The sequence below is a fragment of the Leuciscus leuciscus genome (assembly GCF_965113295.1).
Source record: "Leuciscus leuciscus genome assembly, chromosome: 19".
Taxonomy (NCBI): Eukaryota; Metazoa; Chordata; class Actinopteri; order Cypriniformes; family Leuciscidae; genus Leuciscus; species Leuciscus leuciscus.
In genome coordinates this window covers 13,430,035-13,447,276 of record NC_138743.1, presented here as the reverse complement: position 1 = coordinate 13,447,276, position 17,242 = coordinate 13,430,035, and the positions used below count along the sequence as shown (strand labels likewise).

Sequence of the window (17,242 nt, the reverse complement as noted above, 5' to 3'; positions counted from 1 at the left end):
TTTCACATACATACATTTCTACTCTCTCACACACACATACATTCTCCTTTCACGTACATTTCTACTCTCACACACATACATTCTCCTTTCACATATATACATTTTACTCTTATGCAAATGTATTCAAAGTATGCATTTATTATTATAAAAAATAAATGTATGTAAGAAGAAAATGTATGTATGTCTGAAAAAAATATGTGTATGTAAGAGAATAATGTATGTATGTGTGAGAGAGAGAGTATAGTGGAAACGGAAGGCGTATAGTGGAAACGGAAGGCGTATAATGGAAACGGAAGGCAGGTCTGGCACAATGGGGGTCACCGGACTTGGGTCCAGCGAGCCGCGGTTTGAAAATACACGGTCAAGCCAGCCGCCAAAAAAATAGGTGTGCGCCTAAAACAGGATTACTTTGAATAGCATCATTGTAAAGAGCTGAGCAAGTCTTGTATATGTATTTCCGGGTCTGAGTGTGACTTCCTGCTTAAAGAGGAAGTAATGGATACCAAAAAAAATGTATTTATATATATATATATATATATATATATATATATATATATATATATATATATATATATATATATGTGAAAGGAGAATGTGTGTGTGTGTGAGAGCAGAAATGTATGTATGTGAAAGGAGAGTGTGTGTGCGTATAGAAATGTATGTATGTGAAAGGAGAATGTATGTGTGTGAGAATAGAAATGTATGTATGTGAAAGGAGAATGTATTATTATATTATTAATAGGAATATTTTTTTATTTTTTTTTATGTAATTTATCCCTGTAATGGTAAATCTGAATTTTTAGACTCCAGTCTTCAGTGTCACATGATCCTTCAGAAATCATTCTAATATGCTGATTTAGTGCTCAAGTACTATTTTTCTAATTATCAATGTTGAAAACAGTTTTATATTGCTTTATATTTGTGTTGATTTTTTAAGACAGTTAAAAAATACAGCATTTATTTTTAATTTAAATTATTTGAAACATTATTGATGTCTTTACTGTCAATTTTGATCAATTTAATGCATCCATGCTGAATAAAACTCTTCATGTCTTTCAAAAAAAAAAAAAAAAAGAACCCCAAACTTTTGAATGGTAGTGTATGTTGAGAAATAAATACAAGTCTCTTTTTTTCATGGTCTCTCTCACCTTATCTGACACACGTTGTTCCAGATGCTCTCAAACAATGCCCAAACTTCCTGATGAGATGTCAGAGGAGGTGGAGCAACATCCTCCTCTATCTCTGTCATTAGAGAGCCCTCATTTTTAGAGTCATCATCTTCTACTGGAGCTTTCAGAGACTGTCACACACACACAATTTATGAGTAATCAGCATGAAAAAAATTAACCATTGTTAAATCTTAATGAGACTGACCTGTAGTCTTTGCTGTAGCATATGAAGGGTCGAGAGAGCATGAGCTACATGACCATTGTACTGAGATCTGCCAGCCAGTGCCGACAGCAGCTCTGCAGCCAATGTCACAGCACTGTGAACAGATCTGTGCTCTATGGACCTGTCTACACACAGACACAAAATATATATCATATTATAAAAGACAGAAGTAGGCAGAAAATAAAGGTTCACAAATGTGTCCACAGTGGGAGTGGGAGGATACCTGATTATAAAAGGTCATCGCCTCTGGCCACATCACTAACCCACTAACACAAAAGTCACAAAATGAGTGAAGGACACTCCCTCAACTCCATAAAGTGCAGTAAATCACATTTAGGTGAGAACAGGAGGCCCCGGTACTTTTCCACCCATCCACTACCGAAAAAACTCCCTTCCTCCCCTCTGTCGGGCTGGGCTCATGGCCAAAGACAGCAGAGAAGAAAGGCACAGTCATACTCCTGCTGCAGTGATTGGCAGAATGAGGTCAAACTCATAACTACACACATAGCATGAGAAGAGAGTGTGCACGAGTGTGCATCAAAACCACAAACTGAGAGATGCACATACATACACACAAACACCAGTTATACTAGTGTTTAAATTACACATTTACTGACATAATGAGCAACTGAAGGACATAGAAAAGAGCAGGTAGAGCAGCCCTAAAATATATGTTTTGTCCTTTGTCACATAGAAATTAGCCTAGTTTATGTGAAAGAGATAATAACTACACAAAGTGTGACAGAATAGAACAGAATGGAATTCCACTGTTATATTCACAATTACTGTAATTACATTTTTTTTTAAAGAAGTCTCTTGTGCTCACCAAAGCTGCATTTTTAATCAAAAATACTGTAAAACAGTTATATTGTGAAATAAATATTACAATTTAAAATTAGTTTTCTAATTTAATATATATTTTAAAATGTAATTTATTCCAGTGAAAGCAAAGCTGAATTTTCAGCATCATTACTCCAGCCTTCAGTGTCACATGATCCTTTCTAATATGCTGATTTGGTGCTAAAGAAACATTTCTTATTATTATCAATGTTGAAATAATATTATTTCTGCAGTTGTTCTGCAGGATCCTTTGATGAATAGAAAATCAGCATTTATTTGAAATAAAAATCTTTTGTAACACTTCAAATGTCTTTACTGTCACGTTTGGTTAATTTTTTTGCATCCTTGCTGAATAAAAGTCTTACTAACAAATTACAGACCCAAACTTTTGAACGAAATAGAATTGAATAGAATAATAGAGAATAAATAGAATAAATTCTAAAAATGTGTCAGAACTCAATTATAAGACACAAAAGAATTCTAAAATTGAATACAATTAAAGCAAAACATTAGAATTCTAATGTAGAGTAGAGCAGAATTCAGATATTACATTTACATTTATTCATTTAGCAGATATTTGTATTATATATTATTATTTTATTTAAATGTAATCAAACTGAAGTTACAAAGTATGACACTGAAGTAGCGAGACACACTGTACATACCTGAACAGAGACAGTCACTCAGCATCTCCACAGAGCTGAGCAGGCTCCTCTTTATAATGCTTCCGAAGACAGCAATCCAGTGCTTCTTAAAACACTTGAGCAGCCCATCCAGACTCCACGGAGGCTTCACGTACACAATCTGCATTCACAAACAGATAAGGTCACAGAGAATGGGGCTACAGCAGATGAATGTCAAAAAAAGAATCTGAGCCCTGAATCACACTTTAGAGGAGACTAATACATTTACATGAATGAGAAGCAGCTTTAAATATCAGCTTCACATAACATTTATAGATGAATGAACTATCAATGGCCACAGAGTGCAGAGGTACCTCAGTCCACAGGTCTCCATAAGCTGCCTTCATCTCCTCCTCAAGCACCTCAGAGAGCGCCCCCTGTAGGCAAGACTCAAGCAAAGACACACATTCACTCAACTGTCGCTCCTCCGCTGCACTGCTGCTCGGCGGTCCTTCCTTCTCTGCTTCGTTCACATAGGGAGGTGGCAACAAAATGACTTTACTAAGGCCTTTGTAACTAAAGCATTAAGAAAAACACAACTAATGAGCAAAAACAAGTGATATTGATAAAGCAAGTGTCAGTAGCAGACCTTTATCTACAGGTCCAGCTGTGGGCGGATTGTAGTTTAGGATTGTAGATCTTGTTCCCTCCACCTCTTTTACCAAGTCTGCCTTACTCAGGGCCTTCACCCCACTGAGCAGGGCCTTGCAGCACAAGTTCTTATCATTGCTACAAAAAGATTCCATAGAGCAAGAGAGAGAATATAAATGTAAGCAGTAAGAAGTTTTGTCCTCTACCCTCAAAATTAACATTCTCCAGGGTGACACTAATGGCTGAAATATAATCATTAAATCACATAATGTTCATTCATAAAGCAAACACATGGCCTTCTTGCATTTAATTAGCTAGCTTTCAAATGACAAGACATCAAACAAATGGGAATGTCCATAATGTAGTGCAGACATGGTGGAACCGTATGAGTGAATGTACTCACGTGCAAAGAACTAGAGCTCCCTCTGGGTACAGAGCCTGGTACTGCAAACAGCACTCCAGCACTCTGTCATCATTGTTCACAACACCAGGCCCACCTAAGAGCGAGAAAAGACAAAGTCATATAGTCCATGTTATACACTGTAGTATGCCAGATTAGGAGTGATGCAGCCTGAAAATACAATGCCAAAGGAGTCTGTATTGCATAATGTTTCCACTGGCTTTTTGAAGTAAGCATCCATACATGCTTTTAGAGCCAATGCTGCCCATAATCCATTTGTCCTACAGAAGAGCTTGAGTTTTCAAAGAGCTTACTACAAAGTATGCAGTTTACCATGACAAGCACAGTACATACTTTCAGTGTGGGACTCAACCACAGTTTACAGTAATACAGCATTTATTGCTCTATTGAGTTACTCATTTATTGATGATGTGTTGATTTGTTTATTGATTTATTGATGATGGTACACAACCATAGAAAACTATTTATGTTTTAAACCCCTTTTATCTCTACTTTGGAATCGTACATATGATCTTAATATTGAATTATTTTACATTTAAAAAGTTTCTTAGAGCATGAATATATGTCAGTGCTCAACAATGCAGTGGCATTTTAGTATTATTTATATACTATTACAGAATTTCTTAATCTTTAATTAATATATTTTTATGAATTAATTAGCTATTTTTCATTTGAATTTGAGGTCATTTTTATAAATTTTTTGTAATATTAGTAATTCAACAAACTTATTTTTTTTATTTCAATTTGTTGCCAGTGCAACATTTCTAATATTCATATTAAGATTTTAAAGTTTTTAATCTAATATTTATTTTATTTTATTGCAGCTTTCATTCAATTAAGAATTTTTAAAATAGTTTTAGTTTTAGTCAACAATAACGACACTTCCATAACGCAGCAGAGTGGTAATATTTGTCCAGCTCAAAAAAGTAGCAAAAACATTTTTTATTATAATATTGTCATGTGCTCTTATCATTTTTTTTATATTTCTATACTAAAAAAAGTTATTATAAAATTATTTAGCATGACCTGCTAAATGTCCAGCATGAAATTAGAAAGAAAATAATTAATATAGTGTGGTAGGTTGATTGTAGGAATTATGAATTTTTTTCTATTAGTATTAATTTACATTTTCTATTATTCAATTTAATATATATATTAAATTATTAAAAACAATTATTAAATTATTAAAAACATTAAAAACAAATGTTAGTTATGATTCATTAAAAAATACATCACACAGGTATATTTTTTATTTGAATAATATATATTTATTTAATTAATCATAACTAACATTTGTTTTTAATAATTTAATATATATATACATATACATATATATATATATATACATAATTATTAAATAATTAAAAACATTAAAAACAAATGTTAGTTATGATTAATAAAAAAATCCATCACACAGGTACATTTCAATTTGAATAATATATATACACTATATATATATATATATATATATATATATATATATATATATATATATATATATTATTCAAATTGAAATGTACCTGTGTGATGGATTTTTTAATTAATCATAACTAACATTTGTTTTGTTGCAGGAACAGCTTTCATATGCTTTTGAATTTTAAATGTATGTGTCCCCTTTGACGAAAACTTGTGACTTTGGTTGTGTGAGTGTAAAAATAACAAATATGGGAAATGAAACTAGACAGATAACTAGGTTTGAAACCTTGTGATTATGAAGTAACAAGAGGGCTTGTCTATGAAGAACCAATCAAATTGTAGGTAAATTATATAATGTAATTTTTTTGCTATACACCTATTCTATAAAAACTGTTCTATTTGTGTTTACTGGTGGGATTCTCAATGAAATTTGTCTGAGATCCTCCAGCCATGATGTATTCTTCTTCTTGCGGGAGATTCTCTGGAGAACTGCTCTGAGAACTCTTCCGGCCGTGATTAAAGCATTTAGAGGACATTTGCTGAAGTCTGTCTGTCGATTATTGCTGCGCAGCAAGCTAGTTAGGGGAACAAGTATTAGCACCCAGCCGACGTCGACGCACTAGGGTATAGGATTAGACTCAGCCGACGTCGATGTGTAGACGCACTAGGGTATAGGATTAGACTCAGCCGACGTCGATGTGTAGACGCACTAGGGTATAGGATTAGACTCAGCCGACGTCGATGTGTAGACACGCTAGGGTATAGGGTTAGACTCGGCCGACGTCAACTGTAGACGTGCTAGAGTATAAATATTATAGATAATATAATATTATCTATAGTAATATTACTATAGTAGTATAAAAAGTGTGGTAGTATAAAAATCTACCACACCTGCAAATTGATTTTATTGCCAACTGACAAAGTGTGCTTCTTTTTACATGTCTTAAAAAGTAAACATACAGTAGAGGCACATCGTTTGCATCTCAGGATAGGAATAACTCACAGGCAGCTTGGGAGGCTTGCTGCATTGACTGGCCCATGAGTCTGGGCTCCTGGTTTTTCAGGCAGCTATAGATGTAGTGGACAGCTGGCCTGGCTTTGACCTCCACCTTGCTGGAGAGTTTGCCACTCTTCAGATAGTCCAACTCCTGCAGCACCACCCATGGGATCAGCAAAGTGGGAAACCCCAGTCCTAGGATGAGGGGTGCTTAGAGTGAAAGGATGTACCAACATTATTCTCCAAATGTATGAAGTACTGAAAGCCAGTGCCTTCCTTACCACTGAGACCATGTGACCTGATCTTCTTCACAAACTCCAGGTGGCTGAGCAGCACATTGGTATCCAGGACTATAAGGAGGGCCTGTTTATGTTGATCTTCATGTGTAAACACACACACAGACACAAAGCACAACTATCCATCAAACAAACCATGATTCAAATACAAAAGGTGCCTACTGTAGGACATTACTTAGTCATTTTCCAGTAATAATTTGTTATTTTGAACATTTCACAGGTGACCTTACTTAGCATAGTGCTGGGTGCCTCTTCTGGGGGGTCAATGTCCATGCAGGTGAGCTCTCCACAGTTCTCCACCAAGTTCACCTCCAGTCTCCTCTCAGAACGTGCCAGATGAAGTTCCTTCACCAGCTGCATCTAAACAATGAATGAAACAGAATGAGAAACACACAAACACACAAAATTTTATTCTGAAAACAGAGGCAGATCGTTAACTTACCTCATGGTCACAGTCAAAGGTCTCTTCAGCTTCTTGGGGAGTTATCTGAAATAAAGTTCAAGAATGTGTGCAGATAAACCAAGCTATCGAAAATTTTGTGAAATGAATATAGATCGTTTTAAATCCATGATTGAGCACACAACATGGGATGATATTTATATTCAACATGATGCTGAATTGGCTTACCAGTTATTTTTTCAAACATTTAATTCTATATTTCATGAGTGTTTTCCGTTAGTTAAGTATAAAGGCAAGTTAAACAAAACTAAGCCATGGTTCTCTTCAGGATTATTGAAGTCCTCAATAAAGAAAAACAAGTTATATAGAAAATTTCTTAAAAATCCAACTCCATATAATTGTGATACATACAAACAATATAAAAATAAATTTACTCACCTACTTCGTATAGCTAAGAAAAATTATTATTCATATCAACTTAAAGAGTCTGCTAGTAATATAAAATCTACATGGAATATCATTAATGAATTACTTAACAAAAAAAAAGGCTCTGTTAAAATTCCAACAAATTTTACTAAAGATGGTATTTCTTTTGTCAACCCTTTTGATATAGCAAATGGATTTAATGATTTCTTTGCTAATGTTGGTAGGCATCTTGCTGAAAAAATTGTTTATACAGATGGTTGTCCAACCGATCTAATTACAGGTTGCTTTCCTGCAATAGGTAATTTTGATCCTCCGACATCTAGAGAAGTGTTTGATATTATAAAAAACCTGAATGACACTGCAGCAGGTCATGATGAAATTAAAGCAAATCTTTCTAAAAAAGTGGCATTAATAATTAGTGAACCATTAAATCATGTACTTATGCTTTCGCTAAAAAGTGGGGTAGTCCCAAAAGATTTGAAGATTGGAAAGGTTATACCTTTATTTAAGGCAGGGGATCCTAGTCTTTTCAATAACTATAGGCCGATCTCCATTTTACCTTGTTTCTCTAAAGTTTTGGAAAAGCTTGTATATGTAAGAATGCTTAAACATCTGAATAACAATGAGATCCTATATAAACATCAATATGGATTTCGACAGCAACACTCAACATATATGGCTCTGTTACAACTCATAGACAACATTTCTGTAGCACTGGATAACAACATGTTTGTTGTAAGCTAATGATGTTCTATTGTATATTGCAAAGTGGTTTCAGATGAACAAACTTTCACTAAATATAGAAAAATCTAATTATATCGTTTTCAGGAATAAAAATAAAAGGTATTTAAAAGAAGATGCTAAATTATTTATTAATAACATTGAAATCAACCAAGTTACAGTAATAAAATTTTTAGGGGTATTATTAGATGAAAAACTTTCGTGGAAAAACCACATTGATTATGTGTGTGTAAAAATCATGAAGTCACTTGGCATCATTAGAAAAGTTTGTTCATTGGTAAATCAATCCTGTCTTTTAACTCTTTATTATAGTCTATTATATCCTTACATCTCTTACTGTAACATTGTTTGGGCCAGTAATTACCCTTCTTCTCTTCAAAAAATACTTTTGATTCAAAAAAAGTTTGTTAGATTGGCAACAGTATCAAATCGGTGTGAACCATCGGCTCCTCTGTTTAAGCAATTAAATATTTTATCCATTTTCAGTATAAATATCTATCAAACATGTATCTTTATGTATAAATATATGGCTCAAAATCAAAGCCTCCCAAAAGTGTTTAAAAACTATTTTTTAATTAATTATGATGTGCATTCATTTTCAACCCGACAAGCAATGAATGTTCATCTTCCTTATCATCATACAACTCTTGGTCAATTTTTCTTAAAATATAGAGGACCGTCACTTTGGAATACTATTCCCGGTTTTATTAAAACCAGCTCATCATTGTCAGTATTTAAGTTAAGAATGAAAAAACACTTGTGTGATTGTTAAAATTTTTTATATGTGTGGTGTCTTAAATTGTCTGCCATTATTGTGATGATTGTTGTTATTTATTTGGTGTGATATTAATTGGAAAAACCAGAGGGGAGGTCTTATTATAAGCCCTTGGGGGTTTCGTACCTCTCCTGCATAATCCATATGAATTGTTTAAATAGCTATTTGTTTTATTTTTCTGTTCTTGCTTGTTAAATAAATAAAAAAAAAAAAAAAAAAAAAATAAAAGTTGTGTTTAATTCAATGGAATTATTAGTATTCTTTTAATGGAATTTTCTAATTCACTGATGTTTCCTCTTAAATAAATAAATAAATATATATATATATATATATATATATATATATATATATATATATATATATATATATATATATATATTAAATGTCTTGTTTTTCACATTTTGTTATGTTGCTGCCTTATGTTAAACAACAAATTTGTGACAATTTATATATATATATATATATAGAGAGAGAGAGAGAGAGAGAGAGAGAGAGAGAGAGAGAGAGAGAGAAATAAAGAAAGAAAGAAAGAAAGAAAGAAAGAAAGAAAGAAAGAAAGAAAGAAAGAAAGAAAGAAAGAAAGAAAGAAAGAAAGAAAGAAAGAAAGAAAGAAAGAAAAATGTCTTGTACCACTGATTCAGATGAAGATGGCCCAAACACAAGACACTTACATTTTGTGCCTTACAGGAAGTATTGCTTTGTATCGAGACCTCTCTTGTTTTGTCTGTGTGCACTTGCTGGACTTGGTGAGAAACATATGAAGGAGGTGATGGGCAAAGAGAAGGGAGTTTATGAGAGGTTTGAGGCAAAGCCTCTTTAGGCTTCTGTACTTGCTGCTGTGTGATAAAATATTTGCGTTTAGGTGGAGTAGAACCAGGAAGAGAAGGCTGAGTGGAACATTGAGTACTGCTATCTGAAGAATGCACATTAAACATATTTTTGTTTGTCCAAACTTTAACAGCACTGGCTTTCATTGGAATCTTGAAACTGACTTTTGCTGTGGGACCACCAAAGGATGGCCTTTTTTCTTTTAAGATTTCACCAGGTACATTACCCAACTGTACATGGTCTTGCTTCTTGGGTGAAATAGCCTCTAATAATTTCAGTTTAGATCCAGAATTTACATGTTTCACTACTGTCAAAGCTTCTTTGGAGTTGTCATTCACAGTTTTACCACAAGAACTCTCTGCACCAACAGATTGGTTGAACTTCTTGGAACTCCTGCCTACCAGCATTTCTTTTTGAACTTCAGAATTAAAGTCTGCTTGTGCTACTTTGGTAATGTTATTGACATCTCTTCGTTTGGGTTCAGCATGAAGTTCTGGTGACAAAGTCCTCTTCATGGGTTTCCTCTTTTTCTCCTGGAGTTTCTCAGTGGAACAATCATCCTTTGCAGGCGTCCGCCTGCAATCTTCTGATGAAGATCTCCTCGAGACTAGCTCCTGTCTCTTCTTCTCCAAATCCTTTGAAGAAGGCTGGTTTGATCCTGCATGCCTGCTGGAGCTTTTCCCTGAGACATGGGCGCTTGCAATTTCATGCTTCCCTTTGGGATTCACTTGCTCTGTATAATTTGTGACAGGTGACTTGAAAACTAGCCTGGAATTCACAGTTGCTTTGCTTTCTCTGGATCTTTCTTTCTTCCTCTTGCTGTCTCCAGCATCGGTCTTCTTTAATTTTGTATCAAATCCTCTTGCTGATGGTGAGTCAATAGCCCTCCACCATTTAGCTTCATCTTTGTCAGAACTGTAAATCAATGAGAAGTTTTTATTGAATAGATAACAACTCACAATAAATATTTGGTGAGGAAATGGTATATAAGGAAATATTGGAAAAGAAAATGCTTTCTTTATTTACTTTCTTTACATTAGGTGCCTTGATTAAGTTCTTTCTTTATTTTGTAATATTGCTCTTAGTTCTCAAAAAGTTTGTTTGCTCGCATGTGTAGCTCAGGAAGCTGAAGCAGGGTTAAAGACTCTAACCACAATAACGCTAACTCGTGACCTTTCTGTAATGCATGCTGATGGTATAACACCTGTAAGCGAGACATGTACATGATGAACTTGCGGTTAGAACATATATTTACTCTCAGGTGCACTTGGAAGTGTTACGCAATTATTTGGCATCACTTATGACGTATTTGCTATATGCAGATGTAAAATGTAGTATCCTCTAACCAAATAATCATTGATTAAACTCATTACTCATTTTATCAACAACTTTTATTGTATCCTGATTTCGTAAACTGCATCAATTTTTAAAAGGTTTCATGATCTAGCACATTCTTATCTGTCATTGACCCTTGAATAAATTAAAAAACTTTCTTACACACTGTCAGTTGTATACATTATATTATACTGTAAACACAATATGTACAACTATATAAAACAAGTATGTACAAACACTCAAAAATGTATTCTAATTCTAAATTCTACTAATATTTTACACCCCGAGACCCACCTTACATACCGATGATGATGTTTGTGTTCGCTCTTTGGGCTGCTGAATCTCTTTGTGCCTTTCTCCTACGACCAAAAACATTCACTCTTTTACCAAATGCTTTTATCCAAGATAATTGACGTACAAAAAAGAATTAATGTTAATAATTAAATGCTAATTTGAATGAGAATGAAAATGTCAAAAAATAAATGATACATTTAAAAAAAATGAGAATAACTCAGATGTTAGGAATAACTAGATTAGAAACTGCACATTCCAACAACGATTATGTTGCAGATTCCTCACCTTCTTCTCATCCTCACGCAAAGAGCTTGATGACATTCTTTCATCCTTTTTGTGATTCTTCTTCTTTGATTTCTTGCTAGACATCCTCAAAACCCTGCAAAAGAACAGAATATTTTTAGGAAAATTATTTCAGTCTCTTACATTAAATCAAAAATACAGCGTCTAATGTTAAAAAAAAATCCACAGGTTGGTTGTTTGTTACTTTTAAGAGGACAGCAGTACAGCATGGCTTGAAATGCGCCAGTGTTGTAATTGTTCTAAAAAATATTTTTCTTTTATTAAAATAAAGCTTAAATAAATTGTAATATAAATATTATAAGAAACACTTTCACTTGAAACGTGTAAACCAAAATTAGATGTATCTAAATGGTAACTAAATTAAGTAAGTTTAAGTTGACCTACAAAAGTGACTAAGTCTATAAATTAAAAATAAATTAAAAATTAATAGTAAAATTATATAAATAAAAGCACATAACAAAATAACTAAAACGATTTAGCAAAAAAACATGGGAAGGTAAGGACATCTAGCTTTAGATTTTATTGTTTACATATAGATTTCTGCTACAATAATAATAGTCCAGTCATTTTATGAAAAAAGGTTGAACAAATTGCAACAGAAGCAAACTCAACTGATTTTGTATCCTCAATATGTCCTGAGTAAGGAAAAAAAAAAGCCCAGAAGAATCTAATCTAATTACGTATGTGCTAATTTGCGTAAATACCACAACAGATCTAAACATTGGGTATAGCCAGGGGAAAATGTCTTGTTGAATCTTGTTGACACATAACAGTAAAATACTTAATATTAAGGTCTGAATGGAACCCATTTAGGCTACCCATGAGCATTAATACATAGAGGCAGGTAGAAGTACTTTAGAAACCAGCCTTTATTAATTTTTAAGAGATGGGGTTTGGGGCTGGGTCTGTGGGACTGTTTCTGGGGGATGAGTCTGAGGGAAGAACAGGAGACAATGGTAAGGAGAATGCAGAAGACAAAAGGTAGGTAAAATAAAAAGTGAATCCTCAGAAACAGTCCCACGGACCCAGCCCCAAACCCCATCTCTGCAATAATAATTAATAAAGGCTGGTTTCTAAAGTACTTCTTCCTGCCTCTATGTATTAATGTTCATGGGTAGCCTAAATGGGTTCCATTCAGACCCTAAAATTAAGTATTTTACTGTTAGGTGTCAACAAGATTCAACAAGACATTTTCACCTATACCCAATGTTTAGATCTGTTGTGATATTTATGCAAATGATCACATACGTAATTAGATTATTAGGGCCCTATGATTTCCGTGATGCGGAAAACGCGGACGGAATCACGGAATTTACACATGAAAACGGAATTCTCTTATACGCACGGAATTTGAATATATTTTGTTGACATATTAAATAAATGATTTTTTTTTTTTTACTTCTCATTTTTTCAGTTTAAAACAACAAACGTAGAAAGGTCTCTACCTAAACCGTGGCCAAATGGCATTGTTAAACATATTGCTCAGTCAACATAAAGGATGGCTTTGCAGTCAAAACCACAAACACTACGGGTGTTTTTCTCTTCTCCGTAAATAAATCTTGTGGCAGAGCTACAGCAAGCGTTTCTCGGTGGTGGAAATCTATTAGCTACTAAAACTTCTTTGTCGTTGTGGAGAGCGCAGTGCACGGTTGCATAGCAATGACAGACGCCACGGGAAAATCGGACCGAATATTACTATTAATAATAAAAGATAAGCTAATGTGCATTGTTTTTGTAAATGTCAGTAATTTATCTTTTTTTTTGCTTACATGGAGGGGTCACTGATGATGATGGGTTAACACTGTACTTTTAGGCTGTAATATGTCATTGTGTTGGCTTTCTGTCAGGCACATATCGTTTCAGTGTTTCTGTCTCCCTGCATTTAATCCTTATTTAATCTGCATTTAATCTTTCATTTAATATTCATCCATCCTACCTTGTAACTGTAACCTGTTACTGTTATTTTTGGCCAGAGATTTGTTGAAGGTTTGGCTGAATTTTGGAAAATTTTGAATGTGCTTTGCTGAATATATTAACAGTTTAAATAAGGCAAGGCAAGGCAAGGCAAGTTTATTTATATAGCACATTTCATACACAATGGCAATTCAAAGTGCTTTACATAGAAGAAATTAAAATAATGAAAAGAAATAAGAATAATTAAAACAGTTTAGAAAAATAAAATAAAATACAGTACTTTTAAAAAATAAAAAAGAATATTTATTATAGATCTTTCTTTCAAAGGATTCCCTTAAGACTTAAATCTTTCAACCTTCTTTTAACCTTCAATATTCTTACGACTTCCATCTATCAACTTTCCTTTAACTTTCTTTTCTCCCTCATTTACTCACACGTTCTTTTCACTTTCTTTAGCACTTTAGCACTGCGTTCACATTCTTTCTCAGACGAAAACTTTAATATCGTCATTTAAATACTGTTCTACTTTCAAACCCACATTAATCACTTTCACATTATCACCTTCTGAGTGGGCATTTACAGTTTCGGGCTAAATGCCCTGCTGACATAGGAGAAATTAAAATAATTAAAAGAAATAAGAATAATTAAAACAGTTTAGAAAAATAGAGTGTAAAATACAGTACAGTACAAACAGTCGGACGAACAGCGGCACAGTGCTCATTCAGTAAATGCACAGCTAAACAGAAGTGTTTTGAGTCTGGATTTGAATGTGACCACTGTAGGAGCACATCTGATCTCTTCTGGAAGCTGGTTCCAGCTGTGGCTGGCATAATAGCTAAAAGCAGACTCACCATGCTTAGAGTGAACCCTTGGTATTTCTAGCTGATATGATCCTAATGATCTGAGTGATCTGTTGGGTTTATATTCAGTGAGCATATCTGCAATGTATTGAGGTCCTAGGCCATTGAATGATTTATATACCAGTAATAATACTTTGAAATCAATCCTAAATCTAACTGGGAGCCAGTGTAAAGACCTGAGGACTGGTGTGATATGTTCATATTTTCTGGTTCTGCTCAGAATCCTAGCGGCAGCGTTCTGTATGAGCTGCAACTGTCTTATGGTCTTTTTGGGAAGGCCAGTGAGGAGTCCATTACAATAATCCACCCTGCTGGTGATGAAAGCATGCACAAGTTTCTCTAAGTCTTGTCTGGAAACAAAGCATCTAATTCTTGCAATATTTTTCAGATGATAGTATGCTGATTTAGTTATTGCTTTGACATGACTACTGAAACTAAGGTCTGACTCTAGTGTCACACCAAGATTCCTGACTTGATGTTTAGTTGTTTTACCCCTAGAGTGAAGGTATGTGTTCACTTTGAGAACTTCATCTTTGTTTCCAAACGCAATAACTTCAGTTTTGTCTTTGTTTAATTGAAGAAAGTTTTGACACATCCAACTGTTGACTTCGTCAATGCATCGGCACAGGGAGTCAATGGGGCTGTAATCGTTAGGCGATAGGGCTAAGTACAGCTGTGTGTCGTCTGCATAGCTGTGGTAAGCAATTTGGTTATTTCTCATTATTTGGCTCATTGGGAGCATATACAGGTTGAACAGGAGTGGCGCAAGAATTGAGCCTTGAGGGACTCCGCATGTCATGGATGTCCACTCAGACTTATGGTCTCCTATACTCACATAATAACCTCTCCCATCTAAGTATGACCTGAACCATTTTAGGACTATCCCAGAAAGCCCCACCCAGTTTTCCAGCCTGTCAAGAAGTATGTTGTGATCGACAGTGTCAAATGCAGCACTGAGGTCGAGTAGTACCAGCACTGATAATTTGCCTGAATCAGTATTTAAGCGAATATCGTTTATTATCTTTATGAGCGCTGTCTCTGTGCTGTGATGCGGTCGGAAACCAGATTGAAAATTATCAAAGTATCCATTCGAGCTTAAGAATTTGTTCAGCTGATTGAAGACAACTTTTTCAATGATCTTGCCTATGAAAGGAAGATTTGAGATCGGTCTATAGTTGCTTAATATGGTCTTATCCAGATTGCTCTTTTTCAGGAGGGGCTTGACAACTGCAGTTTTCAGGGAGTTTGGAAAACTCCCAGAGAGAAGTGAGGCATTTACCACTTCTAGAAGATCTGCTTCTAAACTGTTTAGCACAATTTTGAAGAAAGATGTGGGAAGTGTGTCAAGGGCGCATGTTGATGTTTTAAGGTGTTGTACGGTTTCTTCCAAAATTTTGCCATCAATTTCTTTGAAGTCAGACATAGTAACTACTTTCTCAGGTGGTCTGATCTGTCTGACCTCAGTGCAACTCAAGGATGTGCTGATCACCTTTCTGATATTATTGATTTTCTCAGAGAAGAAAGAAGCAAACTCACTGCACTTGCTGTTTGAGAGCATTTCACTAGGAATCTGGCTTGGGGGGTTTGTCAGTCTCTCTACAGTAGCAAAAAGAGTGCGTGTGTTGTTTAAATTGCTGTTTATAATATTTGAGAAGAAAGTCTGTCTAGCTTTGCCTAGTTCCATATTGAAAGCATGCAGGCTGTCTTTGTAGATGTTATAATGGACTACAAGTTTTGTCTTCCGCCACATGCGCTCTGCTTTTCTGCATTGTCTTTTCATATGTTGCACTGCTGTTGAGTTTCTCCAAGGTGCTTTTTGTCTGCCACTCTTCTTCCTGACTTTAACAGGAGCAATATCATCAATTATATTTTTAACTTTTGAGTTAAAAGAATCAAGGAGAAAATCAACAGAGTCAGCAGATATGCTTGGTGTTAAGGATATAGCCTTCATAAATAGTACACTAGTGTTCTCATTTAAGCATCTCTTCTTGACAGACACAGATTTAGCTTCAGTGGCAGGAGAGATCAATATATCAAAGAAAATACAGAAATGATCAGACAGTGCTACATCCTTAATAAAAATCGATGAAATGTTTAGACCCTTACTGATAAGTAAATCTAGAGTGTGTCCATGATTGTGTGTGGGTCCATGTACATGCTGAGTCAGATCAAAAGTTTTTAAAACAGTTTTGATTTCTTTTGCCATATTGTTTTCTGCAGTATTAGACAGTTATATTAACAGTTTAAATAAAAAAGCTGAATTGTGAGTTTGTGTAACTGAATTTTTAAAGGTCAATACTGCTTAGAAGTGAAAAGAAAACAAGCAAATCCGAAAAATCCGAAAGGACTGAAAATAAATCCAAAAAAACAGAATTCGGAAAAAAATAAAACGGAATTTGAGAAAAAATAAAACGGATTTCATAGGGCCCTAGATTATGCACCGTTTGTCCATATTAACAAACAATTTCAAAAAAATAAATTTTTTGTTTGTCTTGATGTAATCAACTCAGTAATTTTCATGGTGATATCTAAAGGTTAAAAATGTTACCCTATTCACGTAAGAAAAAGAAAGAATAGGCGTATGAATAGGCTATATTTGGGTCTTTTTCGAAACTTTCCCCTATGGGATTCTTCAGGGCTTTTTTTCCCCTTACTCATGACATATTGAGGATACAAAATCAGTTGAGTTTGCTTCTGTTGCAATTTGTTCAAGGTTGACCCCCATTTTGG

The 17,242-nt window shown here is 34.5% G+C and overlaps 1 protein-coding gene across 3 annotated transcripts in view; it reads right to left on the bottom strand.

Moving 5' to 3' along the window:
* swt1 (SWT1 RNA endoribonuclease homolog) overlaps positions 1 to 17,242 on the bottom strand; it is a 30,128-nt gene that overhangs the window by 12,243 nt on the left and 643 nt on the right. Inside the window, exons 2-14 of one of the 3 annotated variants that reach the window (XM_082148685.1) lie at positions 11,721 to 11,814; positions 11,436 to 11,500; positions 9,650 to 10,721; positions 7,079 to 7,123; positions 6,867 to 6,996; positions 6,622 to 6,717; positions 6,347 to 6,535; positions 3,910 to 4,003; positions 3,505 to 3,644; positions 3,230 to 3,378; positions 2,898 to 3,036; positions 1,375 to 1,517; positions 1,149 to 1,300 (exon numbers count right to left, since the gene is read on the bottom strand). In XM_082148685.1, the coding sequence (XP_082004811.1) occupies positions 1,149 to 1,300; positions 1,375 to 1,517; positions 2,898 to 3,036; positions 3,230 to 3,378; positions 3,505 to 3,644; positions 3,910 to 4,003; positions 6,347 to 6,535; positions 6,622 to 6,717; positions 6,867 to 6,996; positions 7,079 to 7,123; positions 9,650 to 10,721; positions 11,436 to 11,500; positions 11,721 to 11,804 (2,498 nt within the window). In that variant the 5' untranslated portion in view covers positions 11,805 to 11,814. The remainder of the gene's footprint in view (positions 1 to 1,148; positions 1,301 to 1,374; positions 1,518 to 2,897; positions 3,037 to 3,229; positions 3,379 to 3,504; positions 3,645 to 3,909; positions 4,004 to 6,346; positions 6,536 to 6,621; positions 6,718 to 6,866; positions 6,997 to 7,078; positions 7,124 to 9,649; positions 10,722 to 11,435; positions 11,501 to 11,720; positions 11,815 to 17,242) is intronic. The other 2 variants (XM_082148686.1, XM_082148687.1) reach the window with 2 other exon arrangements.